At 42.1% G+C, this 25,358-nt stretch overlaps 1 protein-coding gene across 5 annotated transcripts in view; it reads right to left on the bottom strand.

Annotated features, from left to right (window-relative positions):
- The window catches only part of CASK (calcium/calmodulin dependent serine protein kinase), a 399,622-nt gene that overhangs the window by 94,238 nt on the left and 280,026 nt on the right, over positions 1-25,358 (bottom strand). For 3 of the 5 annotated variants that reach the window (XM_065423823.1, XM_065423824.1, XM_065423826.1), the window contains exons 11-12: positions 20,453-20,470; positions 6,663-6,784 (exon numbers count right to left, since the gene is read on the bottom strand). In XM_065423823.1, the coding sequence (XP_065279895.1) occupies positions 6,663-6,784; positions 20,453-20,470 (140 nt within the window). The remainder of the gene's footprint in view (positions 1-6,662; positions 6,785-20,452; positions 20,471-25,358) is intronic. The other 2 variants (XM_065423822.1, XM_065423825.1) reach the window with 1 other exon arrangement.

The following is a 25,358-nucleotide window of genomic DNA, read 5'->3' as shown; positions in this document are numbered from 1 at the left end:
ATAAAGCTTTATATAGGCATAACAATAGGAATATCTGCTTGAATTGGATGCAGGAATGTGCTGCATGATTCATTAGAATTTGGAACATCACATTTCCAAAAGAGAGGGAGGGACATGTTTCCCTGTGTAATAACAAGTGACACTGTCCAATCTAAAACCACTCTTATTCTTTAAAAAAATTAATCAAGTATTAAATTTGACTGTATTTTTGTACGTTTCCCAAAATGGTTGTTTCTCTCTCTCTATTGTAAACACATCTAATACTTTAGTAATGAATCATTGGTTTTTTTTGGAATTATCAAACTATTTCTGAAGAAATTAGTTTTGATTCTGTATGATTACTGACAACCATACAACAGGAACTATTTTGAAAGACCCTTCCAGGAGATGCCCTAGTGCTTTGCAGAACTGGGCCCAAAATGAGTGCAGGATCCTGATCTTTACATAAAGAGAACTGTTCCCTAGCAGGGACAAAAACCACATTAAAAAATACATCCGGTAGCTTTCCTGTTTTACACTTGTAATTTACTATCTGCAGGAAATAAGAGCTGAATTATACACTTTGTTGCATGTATCTAAATTGGTCACTACCAAAAACACCAATTTAAGAATTTTTTCCCTCTGAACTGTACACAAAAGTTTAGACACAAAAACTTAACTGGAATAGATCTATGTTGCTGTGGCATAGCAAATGTTGCACATGCTGTTTGTTTGAATTTGTATTTGATATTTTAGCTCACAAATGATATATACATGTCAGAGTTTGACAGATATTTACTTAGCAATGAAAAAAAAAGTTGAATTTCCACTCTCCACATTAGTGCTTCTGTTTATATCATAACATACTAGTCTATAGCTTATGTTCTGAACTTAGAAAACTATTGGAGAAAAAGTAATATTAAAAACACACACAAATAAGCTACTGTAACTAGACTTGTTGGTGATCTTTAAAGAGTAGGTGATCCAACAAAGAGTAGGTACAGTATACAGTTTAGGTTCTAGGAAAAATATGACCATAATCAAAAGGCTACAGTTACAGTTCAGACATCTCAGTTCATAGATATATATTTTATGTTGCACAGATTATCCTGTAAATAAAAAGGAATAAAAAGGCATTTTTGTTTTTGAACTCCTTCGCCACTCGAATAAGCCTAAACAGATGAGTTTCTTAAGAACTGCAAGAAAAGCTTTTTCTTAATATAGCTTTTAAAATAGACATATATAAATGAACTCAAACAGTGGAATAGCAGAAAACACACTTTTCTGCTGTCCTGCCCATGAGTAACTTTATAAAGAAAGAATCCCCGCTTGATGTGTGATCTTTATTAGCTGAGAAACTAAAAGGAAAGGGATAATTTTCATTCCTTTGTACAGAGATCCTTCCTCTCTTTTGCCTTTAGAGAAGATTTAGTTTAGAAGTCAGGGAAGAGATTCCAATAGATAAATCACATGCTTAGTCTAAAAATAAGAACTACTCTTGAGAAAGAGGAGGAACATGTGAACAAATTTAACATATGGAAAAAGGCCAAGAAGTGGGAAGCAAAGTTTTTCATGCAACTGACATTTTGATTTGACAGTAAAAACTCTACAACAGATCCTAAAATTCTTACTCAGCAGAAGATAATGGGTCAGAGTTTGTGTTCTGGTAGTCTCACTGACCCAAAACATTCCAAGGAGAACAAACTCTTCCTCACAGACTGTCACTGAAACATAGAACATGACCTTCCCAGAGGCAAAATGGCATCATATCAATGCATGTCTACAAACTGCCTAACCTGCCTTACTGAAATAAAAATCTTACTTAATTTTTTTAAAAAGATTTTGTTCTGTGTTGTTTCAAGATTTTAAACTTTTATTAAATTTTTTGTTTTGTATGACTTGTGTCATGTCTCTCCAAAGATTTAGTAATGGGCGGGGTCTTTTTCTCCCTTATTCAACATATTCTAGTAAAATATTAAACTGCATCCTAGTACAATGGTGTTCTATTAAAACACTATCTTAATGTACCTTTAAATTGAACCTTTTCTGTCTCAGTCTCACTCACAGAACTACCCAGGCTTTTGAAAAAAAAAAACTTCTGAGAGACAAGAACACATGCTCAGGGCCGGCTCCAGGCACCAGCATAACAAGCAGGTGCTTGGGGCGGCCAAGGGAGAGGGGCGGCACCTGCAGCAATTCGGGGGCGGCAGGTCCCTCACTCCCTCTAGGAGCGAAGGACCTGCCGCTGAACTGCCGCCGCCGATCGCGGCTTTTTTTTTTTTTTTTTTTTCCCCTAATTGCCGCTGCCGATCGCGATCACAGCTTTTTTTTTTTTTGCTTGGGGCGGCAGAAATGCTGGAGCCGGCCCTGCACATGCTAGTCCTTTGCTGCATATAAATCTTATATCGCATTGGTTACACCATTACTAGAATGCTTGTCCAGTTTTGGACTTTAAAAAGGATGTCAAAAAACTGAAAAGGTTTCAGAAAACAGCCACAAGAATGATTCAAGGATGGTCCAGATTATGAGGGAACTGCCTAATGCTCCTTGTAGCACTCTAGTACCTGATCCAGCAGTGAGGTGTTCCCTGGTTAAAAATAAAAAGATCTCAGTACCACTTTTATTTATCTGTTACAAAGTTTGGCTTCCCCATTCTGCAAAAAGGTATGTAAACCAAGAAAACCTGTGATGGGGGTACATGTGGCCTGGAAGTTCATACTTAGGTCACCATATGTGTTACTGGACATGTAGGCATTCTCAGGTAAAATAGTTGCATCTAGTTGCATGTTCTGCCAACAGCTATATTCAGTAATAGACAGTCACCCACCTCACTATCACATCAGCATAAGGGCCAAGATCAGAGAGGACCTGGATATTTGGACTTTTTTCTCCAAGAATTTAAAGGGTCAGCATTTTAATAATCTAATTTTACTCTACCTCCCAGGACATAAGTTTTGGTATATATTTTTCTGGCTACTGATGTGCCCATAGGAAGATGGAAGAAACATACCTCCCACCAAAACAAAACACACCACTGTAAAACACAATTCTCCGATGGGGAGAGAATGAGAGCACAAAACAACGTGACAGAGGTTAGTCACATCATTTAATGCACTACTGGAAGGCATTCAGATAGTACAGTGACAAATGCAGCCAGCTCCTTGTGTATTCCATTCCAGTGAAATATTAAACTGTATTACACTACTCAGCCACTAGTGGTACTGTGTAAAATACCCTATTTAAACGAACCTCAGCCATTCCTGGCAGAGCATTAAAGGATCTTATGATGGACACATCTGGTATGTAAAAACAAGCACTGTAGCCAGCCCATATCTGGTACAGAAGAACATCACCTGGTGTCAGGAGTAAACTAAGAACAGAAACACAAGAAAAACAGCAACAAAGGTTGCAGACAAAAGGAAGAAAGATTGCAGGATCTCACCAACGTACCTTTCTTCAATGCACCGAGAACTTCAGCTTTGGCAAATCTTCAGAATGGGCAGACTGGAAAAAATATTTTGCAAGATTTCGCTCTGCTACAAAGCTCCACAAGGAAACTGATGACATACAGATATCTTTTAATGTATCCTTTATACCTCAGAGAAAAGTGGTTTATGAAAAAGCATGTTTTCACCAGAAAAATCAAGAACCAGGGGGAAATGTTGAATGTTTTATAAGAGCTTTGCATACAATGGCTGAAAACTGATTTTGGGAATGCAAAACATGAAAATATCAGAGATAGGATGGTTATTGGGTTAACAGATAAAAAGCCTTTCACAGCAACTACAAATGAAGAGAAATGTTACCCTAGCCGCCATAGCTTTACAGGTAGCAAAGCTGTCAGAATTAGTCAAACCACAGAACAAAAGACAGGAGCAACTTGAAAAACCTGAAGCTAGCTTAGAAGCTATAAACAGACACTTGAGTGTTAAAAGTTATTATCATAACACCCCTAAGGCAAGGAGTGAGAACTCCCAGGTTAAGGGGGACAAACTCCAGCCTACATGCACAAGTTGTGGAAAAAGTCATATCCATAGAGATGATGCACATCCAGGCAGAGGTGCATGGTGTAATAAATGCTTGAAATATGGATGTTTCGCTGCTGTTCGCCACACAAAAGCAGTCAGGGAGTTGACTACTATTACAAACAATCCAGAGCCATTGTTTCTCTGATCTATCACTTGCAATGACATAGAGCCTGCCTGGAGAGTGAAACTGAATTCATGGCAAGACTACTGACTTTAAAATTGACTCAGGAGCTGACATTTCAGTCATGCCAGAAGGGACTTTCAATCACCTTCAACCCCTCCCAGAGTTAAAGTCACCTGACACAGGTCTGACTAGCTCTGGAGGTATTCTGAACTGCACAGACCAGTTCACCACAGAAACAGCTTACAAAGACTAAAACTGTGCATTCAGAGTGCAAGTGTTCAAAGGATCAAAGACCAACAATCTTTTCAGCCACAGTGTGGCAGCCATGATGGGCCTAGTGAGAAAGGAGAAAGAACTTGATGGAGGATTCGATTAGGGTGACCAGATGTCCTGATATTTCCTTGTTTGTCCCGTGTCCCGACCAATGTTAGGTCGGGACACTGGACAAATAAGCAAATACTCCGGAGCCCGGAAGTGCTCGCGCCCCCCCCTTCCCCGACTCCGTCCCCTCCTTCCCCCATTGGCTCCCTCTCCGAATCCCCACCTCTTCCCCAGGCTCACCATTCCTCCTTTCTCCCCAAGCTCTGGAGGGAGGCCCCGGAGACGCAGGGGGAGCGCGTGGCCAGGGTGAGTGAGAGTCCGGCCTGGCCCCGAGTGCAGGCAGGACGCAGTCGGGCGGTAGGGAGAGTAGGGGGGCGGCCTGTGGGGCTAGGCAGCGGCTGTTCTCCCCCCCTGGGCAGCGGGACTCGGGAGCAGCCGCTGCTGCAGCTCCCACTGCCAAGGGGGAGGAAGCGGCTGATGGCCAAGCTCGGCGGCTGCGGCTCTGGCGCCCGGGCCCGAACTGGAATAGATTAGTTGGAAATGTATGTGAATTCAGAGGACATCACTACCTGGTCATTGTGGACTATTTTTCCAAGTATATAGAAACAACATATTTTAAAGACATAATATGTTGCCCACTTTGGTATTCCAGAACAACTAATGATGGACAATGAACTACAATTCACTGCAGCAAAATTTAACTCATTCTGAATGTTACCCGCCAGTGAATGGAGAGGCTGAGAGAGCTGTACAGGCAGCCAAGAAAATCCTACAGCAGGAAGATCCATTCCTTGCTCTTCTCACCTAAAAATCAACACCCAATAGCAGCTACTTGATATAGTTCAGCATAGCCCCTGATGGGAAGACAACTGAGAACTACTGTTTCAACTTTGAAACAGAATCTATCTACAAAGTGGCCCAATGTGAAGAGAGTAGCCAAATCAGATAAAAAGGCAAAAAGAGCCTATAAACACTTTTACAACAGATAACACTCAATCAGAGAACTGCCAGCTCTCGAAACTGGTGACCATGTTCATGTCAAACTGGATGGAGAAAAAGGAGGGACAACTTCAGCTATGGTAAAGAAAAAGACCACTGCCCAGATCATATGTGATCGAGACCAACAGTGGAGAGTTCAACAGAAACTGCTGATATTTACAATTTGTTCCTCAGAAAGAACAATCAGTAGAAAAAAATCTACAGATGGTGGATGCAGAACAAGATGACGACTCAGATTCCAAACTGACCACAGCCAGTTGTTGCAACTAATGGACAGCCAGGTGACTCAAGGTGTTACATGTTAGGGTTGTGTAATTAGAAAACCAGTATGATTCAGAGACATTTGAGAGATTGATTCATACTGAACCTCAAAGACAGCGTGATAGCGTAAATATTGTAAATGGTAGGAATGTAGAGCTTAAAGGAGGAGGTGTAATGGAATGCTAAACTGTATTACCCTGTTCAGCCACTACATGGTCTGTGTATAAAATACCTTAGTTAAACGAACCTCAGCCATACCAGACAGAGCATTAAAGGATCTTATGATGAACACACCTGGCATGTATAAGCAAGTCCATATCTGGTACAGAAGAACATGAGACTTGACATCCAATGACCTGCAGAAGTTTCATTTAAAGTATTGAGACTACCACCTGGCTTGTGCAAGTAAGTTTAATCTTCTTATGAATGAAAAGGCTTTGCTCCACTTCCTCATCTGTTAGGGAATCATTGTCCTAAGCAAATACTGAGACTTTGGTAAAAAGGTCTCAGAATACATCACTTTAAAAAGGAGTATAAATCTGCATAATTCAAATTTTGAATACAAAATAGAAGTCAGATATCAACAAAAGAGCCACGTTCTGTGAATCAGAATATTTTTAACACTATACCCATTTATTCAATGTGTAAACTCACAAACCAAGTCATTAATCACACGTGCAAAAATCGCATTTTTAAAACTCACACTATGCAGTATGATAAACTATAATATAGTTGTATTTTAATATCAAGTTTTCCTTGAGTAATTTCTTACATTTACCACTTATTAAATTCATATATTTTCTTGTTTGTAACAAAGTCAAAAGTAAGCAGGATACACAAAAAAGAAGCAAATACTACACAGTGAATTTAAAATTCCATCAAAAATGAAGAGAAATATTTAGCTATTAAAGAAGAAAATATATTCAAATTTCTACTGTAAAAATACTTACATCTAGTAGTGTGTGAAGATGCTGATCCTGAAAAACACTGTGTAGAAAATCTAAATCTTTTTCACTGCAGTCTGTAAGCGCATGAATTTCCTCCAGGCTGTCCAGCACCTGTGAGACTGCTCCTGCAGGCAAACAAGCAGAAAATAAACCAATAGAGCAAAGATTCATGGTAAACTGACCTTTGGAACTGGAATCTTTCACTTCATTCACTGTGACTATCTAAAACAGGATTTTAAAAAGGCTAGAACTTTTATTGACGAACACACTGAATGAACTTAATGTTATTTAATAGTACAGTATACATCTTCATTTATTCACAAGCAACAGTTTAAGAGAGCTTCAAGAATGTCTTTGTATTTTTAAAAATCAGATAACAATAGGGATGGATGTTTAGGTGAATTACCAGAATGCTCAACCTGCATTTGCTTCATCTTACAACCTACAATTCATCTTGAATTTTTCTATAGTTCGCTGAAAATATAATTAGCTGAAGATTTGACACTTTATCCAGCTGTTTATCTAGAAAAAAAGTGTATGAACATAAACTGTGAACCGGGAAATGAGGAACAGCTGAATAATCATTGGTAAATTTCTAAATCCCAATCACTTGCATTGTCATTCTATATTTCCCTCATTTCTCCTCAAAATGTTCATTTATGCTGCTTGCTTTTATAGTCTTATTTGCCAACATACAGTAGTGAACATAAAAAAGTCTGAATTTTTAAAACGTATATTCAATTAAAAAAGGGTTGTCTTAAAAATTTCTCTTCTTCAGTAATGTTAAAAATCAATTAGTCCAGCTTTTTTCTCCTAAAAATATCCTTGAAAAACTGGGATCATTCATATTAGAACATGCAAAAGACTACTATAAGAATTTCTTGGCTCAATGGACAAAAAGTGGCAAAAGTAAAGGTATAAGGAACCTCATATCACAGTAAGTGCAATTCTTAACATAAGATTTTTCCTTACAGTTTTCCATGCAAGAGAATAGTGAGAGGATTACATTGTTCACTTTTTGAAATAAATGGAAGATATTACTTTGTAGTAATGGCTTATCAACAATCCCTTGGATGTCTGAAAGTTCCAGACCTCCTTACCCTGTCCAACAATACTTGCACCTCCCATCCATCCATCCGTCTGAACAACTGTTTTTTTTTTTTTTTTTTTTTTTTGGGGGGGGGGGGGGGGGAGGTGGGTGGTGGTGGAGGGGAAATCCACAACCCCCAAGGATTTCTCCCCCACCATAAATCTGGAAAGTGAGTGATTAAAGATGTGCAGACGGCTCCTCTGACACCCCAAATCAATGCATGTGTGTTTTATTCTACTTAGGCTTTTAAACTATGCCTTCTGCCATGGTATCTAAGTGTCCATCTTGCCATGCTACTGAATATGTGCTCCCCCCACACTTGCCTGCAAAAGAGTTGAGGCAATAGAGCAGCATGGTCGCAGGCATCAGAAAACTATTTCTGCATCTTCTACATCAGAGAAAATGATGGGTTTACCACAAAAAGATGCATCTATAAACAGTCTAAATCTCTTTATAGTTTGGAAATTGGGTCTGAAGTCTTATGAGATTCAAGATCTCTCATTAGAATACCTGGTTTCACAAGAACCAGAAATACTGTGAAAGTAGCCCTTCTCATAATATTTCCACTTTTCCCCCAAACTAGAAAATGGAGAGATGAACAAAAATTAGAAGCACACAATGTTAACTCGGCTTTATCAGACCCTAAAAAATGGTTGAGATTTGAGAGTGTTATTGAGGAACTGTAACGGGGTCTACAAATCCCATACTGAGCACAGACAGTCTCCTGTTTACAAGCAAGCAGCTTGATCACACCCCTACGCAGCTGCTAGAGCTGCCAATCACAGAGCTGCAGCCAATAGAAGAAACAAGGCCTGCTATAAACGGGAGAGTACAGACAAGGAAAGGGAGACAGAAGGGCCTGGGATAGCAAGGTCGTGACAGCCTTATACGAGGCTGCCTCCAGGAGACCGAAGGGTGACTACAAGCCCAAAAAGTGAAGGGCTGACAGGATTAATTAGAGATGAGGGTCCAGGAACTGACTTGACAGAGCAAACTAAGGAGGGCCAGTCAGGAGAAACTGAGGCCCATCGAGAGACCACCCCAAGAGGTGGTGACAGGAAGGTTCGGGTGGATTTTTATTTTATCTGAATTAGTTCACCCATCCCTAGAAAGAGTCAGTCTTTCGTTTTACCATATGGAAAGCACCCTTAAACATTTTAAAACAAAACAATTGTTATCAAGGTGGTGGAGCAGGACCCAACGCCTATCTACACTAGGAAAATAAGGACTCTTACCACTCCACCAGTGCAGCTCCACTGGTAGTAGAAACAGGGGTAGTGCAGACAGGGTTCAGGTATTTTTACCACCATTTTATCTAACCATTTATTTCTGGCTTTTTGGAGAAGGTTAAGATTATGCTCCTGGAGATAAAGGAACTTTCTGTAAGTGATTCACTGGGAGGCTGAGTTGAGTTAATTTTAGTTTGTGTTTGAATGTTTGTTTTTTTAACACTGCTGGCTTATTATGCTATTGTAAGATAGATTTAGGTCCCCTGATTATTACTTTTATAGATCTTTTAATATTACTTAAATTTAAAGAAAGAAATAAAACAGATAAATATCACTAGAACCTGATTCCTATTTACAATACATTTTCCATAATTACTACATCCAGTGGAGTTACACTAGTGCAGAAGTACAGGCCCCAGTTTTCCTAGTGTAGATGTAACCTGTGTGCTACAGCTATCCTCCATCAACAACCTTGATCTACATTGTCATTAGAGCGCTGTAGGAACAGGAATTTCTGTCATGTGGAAAATTTCTCATGTCTGAAATTCTTGTCATTCAGAATTAGAACAAAAGTTGGACATGTGAAATTTTCCATGGAAGGGTCTGTAATGGGGCATACAAGGCAGGATGGGGTTAATGGGCTACAGAAGGCCAATTAGCCCCAATTAAAACACCTATAGCAGGAAGTAGACCTCCAGGGAGGGGCTTAAAAAGAAAAGCCCTGCTCATTTGGAAGGGGCAAGCAGAGAGAGCAGATGGAAAGCGCTGTGGAAAAAAAGCCTAGGTAGGCCCAGGGACTGGGGAAGACTTATGCCTAGTAGAGCTACCAAAGGAATTTAGTTTATGTTGCTTTATACTTGTTTTGGACTTTGAATGCCCTGGAAAGGGTAGAACTGTTAGAGACCTAGCCTGAAGGCTGAGTCTTTGTAACCCAGAAGGTAGAGGGTAGGGAGAGCAGGACCAGCTGGGAAACTGAAGCAAGTGCTTGCTGTACCACACAATGCCAGAAGGGAGCGCTCTGGTAAAGACACGCAATAACACATGGTGGAGAATGCAAAGTAGTTGATCAGCCCTTGAAATTGAGGGGAAATTGAAGCTTGCGAGTACTGACTGACACTCCTCCCAACCTGGGTAATTGGGAAAGATGCTGGAGGTGGTACCACTGGTAACTGCAGCAGCAGTAGACAGCCATGCTACAGTGGCAGCAGGAACAGCACAAAAAGACGCAGATGCTGCTCCTGCAATTGATAGAGAGCCTGCAGAAACAGCAAGAGGTACAATTTGCCACTCAACAGCCGTCGCAGGAGGCCCACTTCCAGCAACAAGAGTGGTTGCAGAAGCAGCTTGGCCAAGTTGCTCCGGGGGCTTTGGCTGGTACTGGAGAGAGTAGCTTGGGCAAACTGGTCCCTCGCCTGTCAACAACGGTGGGGCCAGAGCCTGACCAGGAGGATCTTTCTCTGTACCTTTGAACAAGTGGCCAGTGCAGTGGGCTGGGAAGAGTCTACCTGGAAGCACCATTCTGGATGTGTGAGATGCAAGCAGCCTACTGCATAGTGACTGACAAACAGGCAGGCTCCTATCCTGTGATAAAGGCTGTTCTCTTGGATAGATGGGGACTGACAATGGAAGCGTACCAGCTTGTTTCTGGGTTGAACCATTCCTGCAGAGAGCACGACCAAGGGTACTGGCTCAGAGGTTATGGGCATAATCATCATGCAGCGAAATCCCAGAGACCTGTTCCACAGGGAAAATTGTGGACCAAGTGGTCCTAGGACAGTTCTTGAAGGTTCTATCCATGGGAGCCCAAAACTGGGTAAGGCAATTCTAGCTTGCCTCAGCAGGTGTGGCCCCCAAGTAGGAAGAAATCTCTTTTGAGGCCAAAGGAACCAAGTGGCCTGAACGGTATGGCAGACTAGGAGTGGCCCCTAGGGGAGACCAGAAGAGGAGAGATCCCAATCTGGGGAATTGCAGGATAGACCTCAATGGGAGAGGGTCCCTGAGTAGCCCAAAACGGGTGGATGCACAGGAGCTACCAAGGCTCCAGTCACTCCTACAATGTAGCAGAAGCACGTCTGGGTGTGGTCAAGGAAGCAGGGCCGCCGGGGGCGGGGGAGGGGGGAAGTGGGGCAATTTGCCCCAGACCCCACAGGGGCCCCCACGAGAATATAGTATTTTATGGTATTGCAACTTTTTTTTATGGAAGGGGCCCCCAAAATTGCTTTGCTCCAGGCCCCCTGAATCCTCTGGGCGGCCCTGCAAGGAAGTCCAGTGGTGTGCTTCAGATGCTCAAGCATAGGAATATCAGACAAGAATGTGATTACCTGGGATGTTTTTACAGGCATATTTGTGCCCTTAGGTCCTCTCTGAATGGCAATGGGACTCAGCGGTATGTGGTACCAGTTTGGCTGCAGGCATGTCTGTGGAATATCTCATGAACTCAGGTTGCAGGCACACTCTTGTTTGTGGAAAATGGAGCTTTGGTAAAGAGGATGGACTGGCATCTGCCCATGCATGTTGCTTGTGGCACATGGTGCGACAAATGTCTACCACCACCCATGGCAGAGGTTCAGCTGGGAGTACAGGGCTGGAGAGGTTAGCTATATATTGGGGTAGTAAAGGATCTTCCCTGACTTGTGAGCTTTGGAAGTGACTGGCAAGGTTTCCCAACCCTGATGTAGAGAAAAGTAGCACCCAACCTGGCGGAGAGGAAAGATGTCATGAATCCAGAGCAACAGTTTAGAAAATCAGTGGCCCATCGGAAGAGGAGTGGAGGAAGTGGGAGGTTCAAGTTGAGACAGCTGATAGGGGCAGAGAAAAAACCCTTCATCTTAAAAATGTACAGAAACAGCTGAAAGATTATCAACATAAGCACCTCCCAGTAGAAGATCACTAAACAGATGACAAAACTAAAACAAGAGTTAGCACGATCTAGAGTCTAAACCAGGGGTGGGCAAACTACGGCCCGCAAGCTCCCACTGGGGAGTTGGGTCGGGGGGCCAGACCATGCGGCTCGGAGGAACAGGAAGACTTTATGTTACTCTATACTTGTTTTGGACTTTGAGTGCCATGGAAGGGGTAGAACTGTAAGAGACCTAGCCCTCAGGCCAAGTCTCTGTAACCCAGAAGATGTTGGAGCATGGGCAGAGCAGCACAAGGCCTTGTGGAAAATTAAGGCAAGTGGTTGCTGCACCAGACAGGGCATGAAGGGGTGCTTTGGTAAGGACACGTAGCAATATGGACCTTTCCAAAAAACATCTGTTGGGAATTATTTGAAAATTTCTGTCTCAGCTCCCTGGCAGCCTACAGGGGGTTGTTGAGGAGCCTAAGGAGATGGGTGGGCAAGCTGGCAGGAAAGGAGGCAGGCAGGCTAGATTGTCTGGTTTCCATGAAAACTTTCAACATAATCTACATGTTCTGGTGAAATGTTCCAATAATGCAGAACTAGCATTTTCTGACAGAAAACTGTTCAACTGTAAAATTTTCAATTAGCTCCAACTGTCATACTGCCATACAAATTGGAACCTGTAAGATCACTTCCATCCCCTTGGCTGCTCCAATGCAGAAAAACACTTAAACACAAGCTGAAGTACTTTGCTGGATTAGGGCTTAGATGACTAACGGGTTTGTCTATGTTCGGTTTCTATGAAAATATCTAGGTGCGACTGTGGAGGAAAGGCTGTAATTCTCATGTGATATTGTTAGAAGAGCCTTCTGTACCTCTAAACTAAGAATGGTTACATGCCTTAAAGTAACTGTGGTTCTTTGAGATATTGTAGTCAGTGTGGATCCCACTTTAGGTGCACATGTGCCTCATGCTTGCAAGATCAGATTTTTTTTAATAGCAGTGTCCACTGGGTCTGCTCATGCGCTCCATACTTTCATTTGAGGGCATAAAAAGGCAGGGTGGCTGCAACCCTCACTCAGTTTTCTTGCACTTCAAAGCCTGTGTTGCTCAGGACTCCAAAAAGCAGGGATGGAGGTCAGGTTGTGGGATCCATACTGACTACATCTCAAAGAACCACAGCTATTATAGAGTAAGTTAACCATTCTTTCTTCTTTGAGAATATGTCAGTATAGCTCCCACCATGTGTGACTGGAAAGCAGTATCCCCTCTGGATTGTGGGATTAAGATGCGCCAGTCTCAGTCAAATGATGACTGGAGTACTTCTCTCCCAAATTTGGCATAAGAACTAGTCACCATATCATGAGTGTAATGCTTGTAAAAGTCAGCTTTATACATCTCAGATACTGACACATTTCTGAAGCAGGCTGAAGACACAGCCTGTGTCCCAGGGAGCGCACCCTGACATTCACTAGCTAACTGTTAGTAGGTGGAAATACTTTGTGACCCACAAAGAAATTCTCTGTGATGAGATCTGGCTTGACCTTTTGACGAGTCAGATATAGCCAGAAAGCAATGAGGAGACAGTCTAAAGGACTTGTTCCTGCCCAGGTAATAGAGCAAGACTCTGGGAATGTCCAAAGAAAAGTAGCTTTTTTTCTTCCTGAAGCCACAATTGATGCCGGGGCGGACTGGAATGTTAATCATAGAAGATTAGGTTTGGAAGAGACCTCAGGAGGTCATTTAGTCCAACCCCCTGCTCAAAGCAGGACCAACCCCAACTAAATCATCCCAGCCAGGGCTTTGTCGAGCCTGACTTTAAAAACCTCTAAGAATGGAGATTCCACCACCTCCCTAGGTAACCCATTCCAGTGCTTCACCACACTCCTGAATAAACTGATTCAGATGAAACTCCAGGACACCTTAGGGATGAACTTGGAGTGCTGTCTCATTACCATCTTGTCCCTACTAAAGGATGTGTGAGGAGATTTGACTATGAGGAGCGTGGCACTTGCTGACATTCAATGCTGAGGTGACGGCCACTAGAAAGACGTTTGAGGGTAGGGTGATATAATCAAACAGTCCAACAGCAGCTTGAATGGAAGCTCTAAGAGCTTCAGGAGGAAGATGTTGAGATTCTACGTAGGAATTAGGTCTCTAACAAGTGAGCAAGTATTCAGAAGGCCCTTGAGGAATCTCAATACTGACTAATGCCATTCCTGCCACAAGGGTGCCTGAGCCCTATTGGGAGGGCTGGCAGGCCTTTCAGTGATGTCAACCTTGGTCCTCAGAGGAAAGGTTTTTTGCTTGAAGGGGGTGAGAACGTACAGCCTGGCGATGGAGAGAACAGCTAGACCTCCCCATAGGCAGTGCTGAGGAACACCGTGCTCTCTATGCCTCCGAAGAAGTGAGGTTTTTACCCACGAAAGCTTATGCCCAAATAAATCTGTTAGTCTTTAAGGTGCCACCAGACTCCTTGTTGTTTTTGTAGATACAGACTAACACGGCTACCCCCTGATACTTGACACCGTGCTCTCGGTAGCAGGGTCTGAATTGGTACTGGCAGCTGTCTCGGTACCGATGACAGTCATGTTTTCCTGGTGGCTTATCTTCTGTTATGGGTATCAATGCCAAGGGCTGCATTGCCGGAGTCAATGCAGGCTCACCAGCCCTCAATGCCATGTGGGGCTTGGTGGTTTGGTCTCCTGCGGCTTTAGGTGGTCTATCTTTATGGGAGGATACTGAAATGTGCCTGGTGTGTCTGCCTCTTTATTTGGAGCAGCCCGTTTGGTGTCAGACTTCAATATCAGAGGTGTCTGTGGCATGGGTATGGTCTGATTTGGTGCTGGGGTATCAGTGCTGATGTTCGTGTTTGTGCCAGGTCTTTCCTTGGCATCATCTTCTCTGCACTTGTCTTCAGAGTTGCTTGTCTGCGAGATGGTGTGCTGGATGAGCAACCTGGACTATGGAGCTCGTCTCCGCAGGATCTGAAGATACCTATATAGATTGCTCCAAGAAATGAAGATTCCACTGTGTGTCTTCCAATTTGTAGGTTCTCATGGAGAATGAAAGGCACACTTAACGTCTACTCAGTATGTGGGATTCTCTTAAGCAAAAGAGCTGCTGCTGTATCCATCTTTGAATGGAATTAGCCCACTGCAGGACAGGCAGGGCTTGAAACCCAAAGGTTTTGAATCTGCCATTTTGAGAAATCCCGTGTGTGTGTGTGTGTGTGTGGGGGGGGGGATATGCAGTACTGGGGGTCTGAGTATCAATCTTCAGTCCAGATGCATTGATATTGTTCACAGTAGGTGCATGTCCAAGAATCGGAAGACTTCTGAGGGTTTTTTATGAGGGGTTTAAAGAAATTTAGCCAAAGCAAAGACCTAGTGTGTCAGACGTGCCAGCTTGTGCCCCCCTCTGCCCTTTATGCCCTCGTACAGGAGCATGAGTTGGCACAGAGTGCATGAGTGGCCCCAACAGACATGGCTATTAAAAAAAAATTTGATCTCATGCACGAGATGCACGTGGTGCACCTAAAGTAGGATCTACATTGATGCATACTCGAAGAAAAAAAAAAAGATTAACATTTATTTGAAAATTTCAAACTCTTTCTCTGGTAATACCAACTTTTCTGTTAAATAGCGAGCAGATAAACATTTTACTATAGAAAAGTGAACAGTGTTTTCTTCATTAACCCAATGATTTATTTTACCTTTTACATCCAGTTCAGCAACATTTAAGCACATGCTTAACTTTAAGCATGTGTTTAAGTTTAATTGAATTCCACATTCTTAAGTGATTTGCTGGATTTGGGCCTGAATGGGGTAGGCACAGAAGGATATGCCATACTTGTACTTCTGCTGCTAGAAGAGGATATAAATATTTTAATAAAGAGGGTGATAAGGAGAACATTCATTTCTATTCATCCAGGTCAGGAACTCTATTTCCAACAATTTTATTTTAAAAAGTAGACCCTTCCAACCGTGCACTAGGGTGGTATCCTTATAATAACTGTGACACTCTGCCCCATATTCATCATAGTGGTATAATTATGATATGATTATGACATAATTATGATGCATCTTGTGCAAATGTGTCATGTGAAATGTCTATGGAAAAGTTATGATTTGTGAATATGATTATCCTATTTGTATGAATGTATCATTTTTGTATGTGGAGTTATGAATATTGACTATGTATTTCTATATCTAATGCGTTTACTCCTTGGTAACACTCAAAGGTTCACTTGCATTCAGGCTAGTCAGCACATCATGAATGGCCTACTCAAGTGGAATGACCCATCAGCAAAGACTGGGCCACGGAAAAGGCTTGTCCTCACCTGGCAACGCTTCAGCCAGCCTATGAATAATGGCTGCTATGACTCAGCGATGCATGCAAGGGCATGTGACTAGACCACATGATACTGAACTCCATTTTGGTACCTGTATTTTTCCACAAACTGGGCTGGGAACCCGGCTTAGAACAAAGGGGTTCCCGCCCTATGGAAAAACTATAAAAGAAGGAAGTGACATCACCAAGGGGCCTCACTTTCTCAGTACCTGAAGATACCTTGGAGGAACAAAGACTTTGAACTGGGGAAGTGCTGGTCGCAGGCAGGAAAGAAGGAAACCCTGCCTGTATATGAAACATCAACAAATTGCTTGCACTATCTAACTGGGTGCAACGCTGATTCAAATTCCGTTGTTCAAATAATTCACTTATTTCTGAATATAAGGGGTTTCAAAACCTAATGCTTGCACTAACCCACTGCTAATCGTTACTAGTTGGAATATTTTTTTCTTTGGGAAAAAAAAAGTACCTTTTGCCTCTCTTGTTATAATTCTATCCTGATTCTACCTATGTATAGTAAGTCTACAAAAACTTTACTTCCTATAAGTTTGATTTTTCAAAAGCTTCCAGCTATTTCTCCCATCACTTTTACAGCTTATTCACATAGTATCTTTTGTCCTTTACCCTACTTGGACAGTGAAAAGGAATTTCAATTGTAACCTGGTCAGTGATTTCTTCATAGTTATTTCCTATATATTACATAATTATATACAAAAAGCTAATGGAATGAGAAGTATTTTAAATACAGAAACAAACACACACAGGTAACTTAGGCTCCCACAACCTTAACTCTGTCTCCTTGCATGTTTGCATTACAATGGGTACTTTCATTATTTGGTTATGCAATATATATGAATATAGTGCTACAAAATAATATATATAAAAACCTCTAGAATTACAGAAAAGCATGTAGTTTAAATATACACAAATACCCACATCCTAGACCCCAGCATACAGCCCGAGTGGCTGGGCTGTACATCATAGGCAGAAGAAAAAGTCCTTCAAACTTAACAGTGCAGTCTTAGTGGAAATACTGGCCCTAACTCTGCCTCTAAAGAGTCACTTTTCTTAAAACCAATACTTTTCTGTTGCTCTGGCTAGTCTCAACCCTTGGGTATTTCAGATTTAATGATACTGTGACCAAATACAAGGCCTGAAAGAAGCAATACAAATCCCAGAGGGAAGCTAATCCCAGAGTCCTCAGGCAGGGGAGAAACTTGCTGGTGAACTGGGCTGGGGAGTAAAGAGGGAGGCAGACATAGGAATCTAACCTAGAGTTCACACCAGAATTGGAGGAGAAGATTGTCCAAGTAACTTCTGGCCTAATAAGCTTTTTGGCCATTTAAAAATACAAGCGCTTCCAGGGGCCTCAGAGGACCCTGGACCGCTGCTAAAAGTTGCTCCCCCTCCCACACTGAAATCTGAAATAACACCTCTGTGCTGCTGTGGCGTGAGCACAGGGCAGGCTTTGCAAAAAACACACAGGGCCTCCCTCCCACCACTGGAGGGCAGGGCCCCGACTCCCCCACCCTTCTGGGTCTATTTACTGGATCACAACATGCCATCAAAGTTTAAAAATTGGTTCTGAGCCCAAAAGGTTTGGGACTTTTGGACTGGACCAGACGATTTATCTAATGGTCCCTTCTGGCCTTAAAATCTATGGAAAAAACTCAATTCTACTCTTGCACAAGCAGGAACTTAATCCAACTCGTTGTCTGTTACCTATGCTGACTCTGCAGGGCTAACAAATAAAAAGCAGTATCAACATACTCTTCTCATTAAAGGCAGTGGATAGATTGGCAAGCGCTAAGAGGATCCACCCCCAATCCACTTACACTGCTACACCCTTTTGAACTAAGAGAAAGCTAGCTAGGGGACAGCTGAGTCCCCATCTGGATCTTCAGCATCACTATCTCCTCCTCTTCTTCATTGTAAGCCTGGCCCCTGAACTTCACAGGAGCTCAGAAAGACAGCGTGGAGCATCAGCTCACTATGTGGCATTAAGAGGGATCTTCACTCTACAGCAGCTGTGTGTGTAAGTGCACGGAGTGACTCTACGGTGAGCAAGTGGCAGGTGTAGGCGCATAGTGGCCATGGGATGAGGTATCATAAATGTGTATTACACAGCACATACTGTAGTTGTGTAGTTGCTGTTGAGAAGGTGTCATAGAATGAAATGACTGGGAAACACAAGGTTCAGCGTGGGGACAGACCTAAAGGGGTAGACAGAGGGTGAGTGTATGTGAAGAATATTACATGGGGAGTGTAGACAAAAAGTTGAAAAGGTGGAGAGGCAAGTAATAAGGGGTGTTGAGAAGCAGCATGGGGTTGAAATTAAAAAAAGGGGATGAAAAATAATGATGACAGGTGGAAACATGGGGAGCAGCAGGCAGAGAGGGAAAAGTGAATGAGGAAGAGAAAACGGACATGTTGGGGAAGATGGAGAGAACTCAGGAAGGGAAAGAGAAAGACGAGCATGGACAATGTAAGGAAAGAGATGAGGGAGGAAATGAAGGGAAAGGGAGAAGAAAATAGGTAGCAGTAGGAATACAGGAAGAGCTGAGTATAAAAATAGAAAGGAGGAGATAAAGAAATATGATGATCATAGGAACACAAATGAGAAAGAGGCGAAGGGATAAAAGAAATGAATAAAGAAACACGAAGAAAGGAATTAAAGCAACAAAAAGAAAAAAACATTTATCTTAAAGATATAAAAATATATTAATTTAAAAAAATCTTTGGCTCTCCTCCTCTCTGCGAGACCCATGCAGGGCCTCTCCACTAAGTCTTGCTAGTTCGTTTTTTTTTTTTTTTTTTTTTTTACTTAAATCTGACCCTAAATGACGACTCACCCAGGGATAGCATGAGACACAGAGGGAATCGATATGTTGGGTTAGAAGGTGCAGCATTTTACACCATCACTTTTCACAGCTGTGCCACACATTAACAAGCAGCACAGCCACAAGCAGCAAAGTTATTTATAAAATGTTAATTTAACTATTCTAAACAAGTCCTTCCTACCGCATCCCCTGTATGAAGTCATGCCTCTTTCTTCCTACTGCAACCACAAATGAGCTCCCCCCTTCTGGCTGCTGTGAGGGTAGTCTTGCTCTCACTCCTGTTAGCTTGCTGGAGGGAAGGCCACTCTCCCGGCTGTTTGGCTGCTGGGGGAGGAATCTCTACCAGCCTTTCCACTCAAAATATGTGGTGGTGGTGGGGTACCAAGAGATTTCTTCTCTTCCTTCCTGCATTGTGTGCGGGTGGTGCTTGAAAGCTAACAGAGGTCTGGGAACTCTGAAGTTGTGTGGCAGGTCAGTTCAGGGGGAAAACAATTCACAATGAGAGAGTGGGCTTAGGGAAACTGGGACATAAGACCATTATCTAAATCTGGTTAGGTGGCAAAAATAATTGATGACCCCAAAATTTTAATTCTGTGCTGACACCAACATTTTTAACTGCAATTTGAGATTTGGAATTTGTTCCCTCTGAATTTGCTGTGGTTTGGGTTGGAACCACTCTCTCAGTGATGCAGAGGAACTAGAACTTCACTCCCTCATCCCTGCAAAACTTATTTGTTCTGACCAATCTCATCTATTTGCAGGTTCTGGAGGCACTTGGGTTTCAGTCTCTCTCAAAGCATGCAGTTAATTTCTAACACAAAAAACCCTCCCCGTTCTTTGATATGATTTTTTAAATATATAAACATATATGGCATATAGGCAGATTAGTTTTATACATATACACAAATGTATCTACATATACTACATAACACACCAACATAAAACAAAACAAAAAATTCTATCATGCAAAGTCAGTAAAAAATGTCATTTAAAAATATAGGTCTAGTACTATAATAAATAACTGCTATTCAGGGAAAAATCCAGTATTCCCTGATAATTTGGGAATCAAGCTACAAAAGTTAGACATTTTGTCCTTTTCTTAATAACACTTAATGGCATTTTTATTTGGGTTGTAAACTAGAGTTTAGATTTTATAATATTATAAATACTAAAAACAAAGAATACTAACAATTTTTAATACTGCCTCTAAATTAATATATCACATTTTACTGGAATAAATTTTAATATTGATTGCTCAGCTTTGAAAAGTTATGGACAGAGTTACTACCATATGCATGGGCTGTTCTAATTTTCTTCTGCAGGCAGTATTAAAACTGAAGCATGACAAGCTAAGGAGAAAAAACCTGAGTTTTAAACATGCACAGCCACACACTTAAAACAGAATGATAAGCCTTAGAGGAAAACAAAGGGATACCTACTTTCTGCTGCTAGAAGTCCTAGTAGGAAGGCAGCATTTGGACAAACAACAACAGTATGAAGATTTCAGAACAAGCAAGTTATAAAGCTGCAACTTGGCACACTAATTTAGCCACAAATAGTATGAACAAACTCAACACTTTTTTTTTTTTTTTTTAAACTTTGTATGCGAGACAAATGGCACTTGAAAAAAAACATTTGGGATTGGGGCAGGTAGCACATTTGCACACTGTCAGGTATCTGAAACTCCTATATTCGGACACTGGCTGAAAATGAAAATCCTAACAAACATTTATACTGTACAGGACATCAGAAAAAAGATCAAGTAAAATTCTCAATGAGTGGAGAACCGTTACACTTTCTCCTTCAATTTCTATGATTTCCTTCCCCTTTCAAAACTTTTTATGGTACACAGAAGCAAGAAAAGACAGTCAGACTTTGTAATTGTATTAATATTATATTTACTATTATCACTTGAATTTTTCAAACATTGATGATTAAAAAATTGTTAACTAAAGAATTTGAAAAATTGGTGATGATGATTTAGCATTGCTAACTATATTATATACCTGGTAATGATGGAGACCACTAGTATTTGAACTGCAGACTAAGACCTTAGCCTAGAAACACTTATGCAATGAGTAGTTCCATAGAGTTCCATGGGAATACTCAAGTGCATAAAATTACTCACATGCATATGTGCAGCACTGGAGCCTAAATCTAACCATTTATCCTTCTCTCCCACAGTGACGGGCTGGAAAGTTTGGCTTTCTTTCTTTTTTCCTGTCAGTTTTAATTATCAAGAGTTTAATCATGAAGCGTTAATATTGCTAAATTTCTATAATTTACTATGACATAATAGAGTCTAAAAGAACAAATATTTACCCACAATAATCTTGAGGCAAAAGTCATTTTCAAATTTCATTTATAAACAGAAGCCTATATGAAGCCATTGTCATGCCATTTACGCAAAGGATCCAAAAACACTGATGTGGTCTTAAAATGTCAGCTTTATGCTCTGTGAGAAACTGCTGCTTGCATTCAGTTAAACATTTACCACAGACCTCAGAAGGCAAATAGATACTCAGGAAATACTGCGAAAAGCTGTATAGTGCAAGCTGAACGTGTACACTTGGTCAATCACCCTTTTAGATACATGCTGCTGTACCTTCTTTGTGGTTTAAAAGCAACATTTGTAAATTGTCTTGCAAGAAAATCCAGTACTATTTGAAATGGACAAAAATAACTAATAATGAAATATGAAGTCATTAGTGTGTCTCTCTCACCAACAGAAGTTAGTCCAATTAAAGATATTACCTCACCTGCCCTGTCTCTCTAATGTCCTGGGGCCAACACAATTGCAAACAAAGTATGAAGTCACTGTGAAACGACAAATGACCCTCACAGTGCATGAGCACTACAACTGAATAGCTCAAATGTGTATTTGTAAGTCCTCCACAATAAAAGATAAAGTATGCTTTTCTTTAAAAATCAATTACCTGATTTTCAAAGTTGGTGAGCACCCATTGATTTCAGTGGGTTTTGCAGTTGCTCAACAGTTCTGAAAGTCAGGCTACAAAAAGGTGTTTGGAAGTGAAAAAGTTAGAGTTGACATTGTTATCTTTATGGGCTTTTCTATTTATTGGCTAAGCACATGGGCTTATTGTGGGGAGTAAACCCTGACATTTTGAATTCAGGTAAAAGATTTAAGTATCCAGCATCAGCAAAATCTCTTTCCAGTTCAGCTTCCAAAGCTATAATAATAATATAATATAATATATGGAGACATACCTATCTCATAACACTGGAAGGGACCCTGAAAGATCATCGAGTACAGCCCCCTGCCTTCACTAGCAGGACCAAGTACTGATTTTGCCCCAGATCCCTAAGTGGCCCCTTCAAGGACTGAACTCACAACCCTGGGTTTAGCAGGCCAATGCTCAAACCACTGCGCTATCCCTCCCCTCAGCTAACAGCTGTTCAAGCAGTTCCATGACCTTTCTATGGTCTGCCACCTAGTAGATGACTGAGGAAGTTAACTCAGCAGAAATGAACTGCTTCTTATTGCAGCAACATCATGTGAAAAGAAAAACAAGGTTTTAATGTTTGTTAGTGCAAGGGTCTTTTATTTTTGGAACACTGACTCTCACATAACATCTTGAAGGTGCTAAGTGTTAGGAATATATATGTTCCTTAACTTTGAATAAGAAACAGTCATAAAATGTCTAATTTTAGAAGCTTGCTTTATTTCTAGTAGGACTTACTGAATGTAAAAAATGTAAAATATTCACTGTTAAGGAGGCATTTTAATTTAACATGTATCCCAGAAAAATCCGTAAAGCCACTATTTTATTATTCACCTTCAAATTCGTCAAGACTCACTTCTGCAATTTTACCCACAGAACACTGTCAGTTGATAACAGCTAGGCAAGTGGCAAGCTGCAGATAACCTACAAAGCTGAATGACTTTTGTATTGTTTGGTTCATCCACCTGTTGCATCTTGTCATTAGAGGAGACATGCTGATGAAGGAGAGAACAAGTCCTCCCAAACAGGACAGGACACTAGGGAAATGATTATGTATGACCAGTGGGCTGGCTGGCTGGCTGAAGACCCAGTGCAACTTCCAGTGAGCAGGAAAGAAAGGGAGATTTAAAGTGGGGGGAAATAAACCATATAAAATTAGCAGCATCTCCCTTTTCATTTCTGTTTGATTCACTTATATGTTTTGCCGTTGATCACTGGACAGCACCCAGTGCAATCTAGCATCTACTGGAGAATTGCCTATTTGTTGAATACAGTGCCCTAAACTCTGAGGCTGTTACTCCATCAGTATAGGGTGGAGGTTCAAAGTGCCCCCTCACCTTTGTAGTAGGGCCCATCTTCACGGAAGGGAGAGCAATGTGACAGATTGAAGTGGATGAAGCATGGAGCTGAAATAGGGTGACCTACTTTTCAAAAGGCAAAAGTGGGACACATGCAGGGGCCCTGCTCCCTGGCTCCACCTCTTCACCCTGAGGCCCTGTCCCCATGCCAGGCCAGAAGCCAGAGCCCCCTCCAGGTCACTGTGGGGAGCCCCAGACCCTCCACCTGCCCTGGGTGGGGTGCCGGGGTGCCTGAGGGAAGCCCCAAGCCTTTGTCCCCACCCCCGAGGGTGCACTGCCCCGGGCAGATGGAGGGACAGGAGCTTCCCATAGTGGCGCAGTCTCCCCGGAGAGCTCTTACTACTGCCCAGCTCCAGCCGCCCTCCGGCCCTCCCCTCCCGCCCCTTCCGGCGGAACAGGCTGGCACTGCTCCTAAGCCTTGGGCAGGCGTGGAGTGGTACCACAGGGAATCCAGGACAAATGCTGTCCCGGAATCATTCAGCCTACTCCATCATTTATTTTTAATGACAAACTTCTCAAATCATGGGATTTTATCAAAGAGCTAAACAAACAGGCAAATGGCATTTTAAATACTAAATCTTCAACTTGGAGTTTCTTATCTGAAATCCCATTATTGCAAAATGCAAAGGCATAACCATTTAGGCTGGGAATTACAGAGGAGCCCAAGGGAGTTAGATGTCCACCTCCCACTGAAATTCAATGGAAGTTGGGTGCTGTCATAGAGAAGCCCCACCTGGAACACCCTCAGGATACACATGACAGACATGCCTGCTCAGTTTCCCTCCTTCAAAGTGCCCAGAAGTAGTTCAACTAGTTGTGGGGTTCATTTATTGCAAGAGCCCCATGAACATAACAAAACAAAAGTCCCACAACCATAGTCCAGATTCCCCCTATCATAGTCCAGAGAGTACATGCAACATACCGCCCCAGCATCTATCACCAGGTCCTGGCTCTTCAGCACAGTCCTCTCTTGTCTTTGTACCAGGACAGCCTCCCCAGCACTTCCAACTGGAATGCAACCTTGCTGTTCCCAGCAGGAACCCCACAGCCTCTCTACTGAGAGCACCCTTGCCAGGGGAGCATCCCTTACTCCCCAAAGGCCCTCTCAGTTCCTGTGGGTCCAGCTCTCGGAACCCGGAGATGTCAGTGGGTTAAAGCTCCTCCACTGCTTCCGTGCCTTCAGAACTCTCCAGCCCTCAGCTCTGGCTCTCCAGGTTGGAAGGCAACTCCCTCTGCTTCTCCTGCCTTCAGCCCTGGCTCTCTGGCTTGGGGATGACAGTCAGCAAATCAATCTTTGCTGCTCTCCTGCCTTCAAGTCTTCTCCCAGGAACCACTTTCTACTTCTTTTTGGGACTCTTCCAATCCCCTGGTCTCAGGCAACTCTCACCTGCTCCTGACTAACCCAGTCTGCTCATCGGGTTGCTCACACCCTCTTAAAAACAGGAGCACCTGCTTTGGCTTTGGGGAGCTAGACCTACTTCATTTATTGGGGCAGGCCACCCATGACAGGTGCTTAATTCCTTTAGGATCTTTTGAAAAATCCCATCTTTAAGAACTGGTGTAGTCTTTACAAGCAGGCTTCAAACATTTGACAGCACAGCAAATATGTAATTAAAGTGCCTTTTTGAAGGGGGAGAGGGAGATCAAGTTCTTTATCTGGCCTAGTTATTTCAGAAAGCTGAAAGTTGCACTATGGTTCTTTTCCTGAAAGTCTCGGGATGTTTATTCTAAGTTAATTAGCTGAGTGGAGCTCTCTGAACTAAACAATTTAAATTAGTCAATCAGGCATCAATAAAAATATCCCTTGGGAGCAGTTTCTCAACCTTTGGGTTGCAACCTCCAAGGAGATCAACAACTGTTGTCTTGGAGCAGGAGCCTGTTCCAGCTTCCTCCCAGAGGAACTCAAACTACTGCATCGGTTCCTCCAGAAATTAATAAGAAGTTCCAAAGGATCCAGCACAAAAGGTCTGAGAGCACATTCGTGAATATCTGGCTACATGGTTCCTGGAAGAAAAAAAGTTGAG

This window comes from Emys orbicularis, chromosome 1 (assembly GCF_028017835.1).
Source record: "Emys orbicularis isolate rEmyOrb1 chromosome 1, rEmyOrb1.hap1, whole genome shotgun sequence".
Lineage (NCBI taxonomy): Eukaryota > Metazoa > Chordata > Testudines > Emydidae > Emys > Emys orbicularis.
The sequence above is the reverse complement of the archived record's forward strand: the minus strand, read 5'-3'. Positions and strand labels throughout refer to the sequence as shown.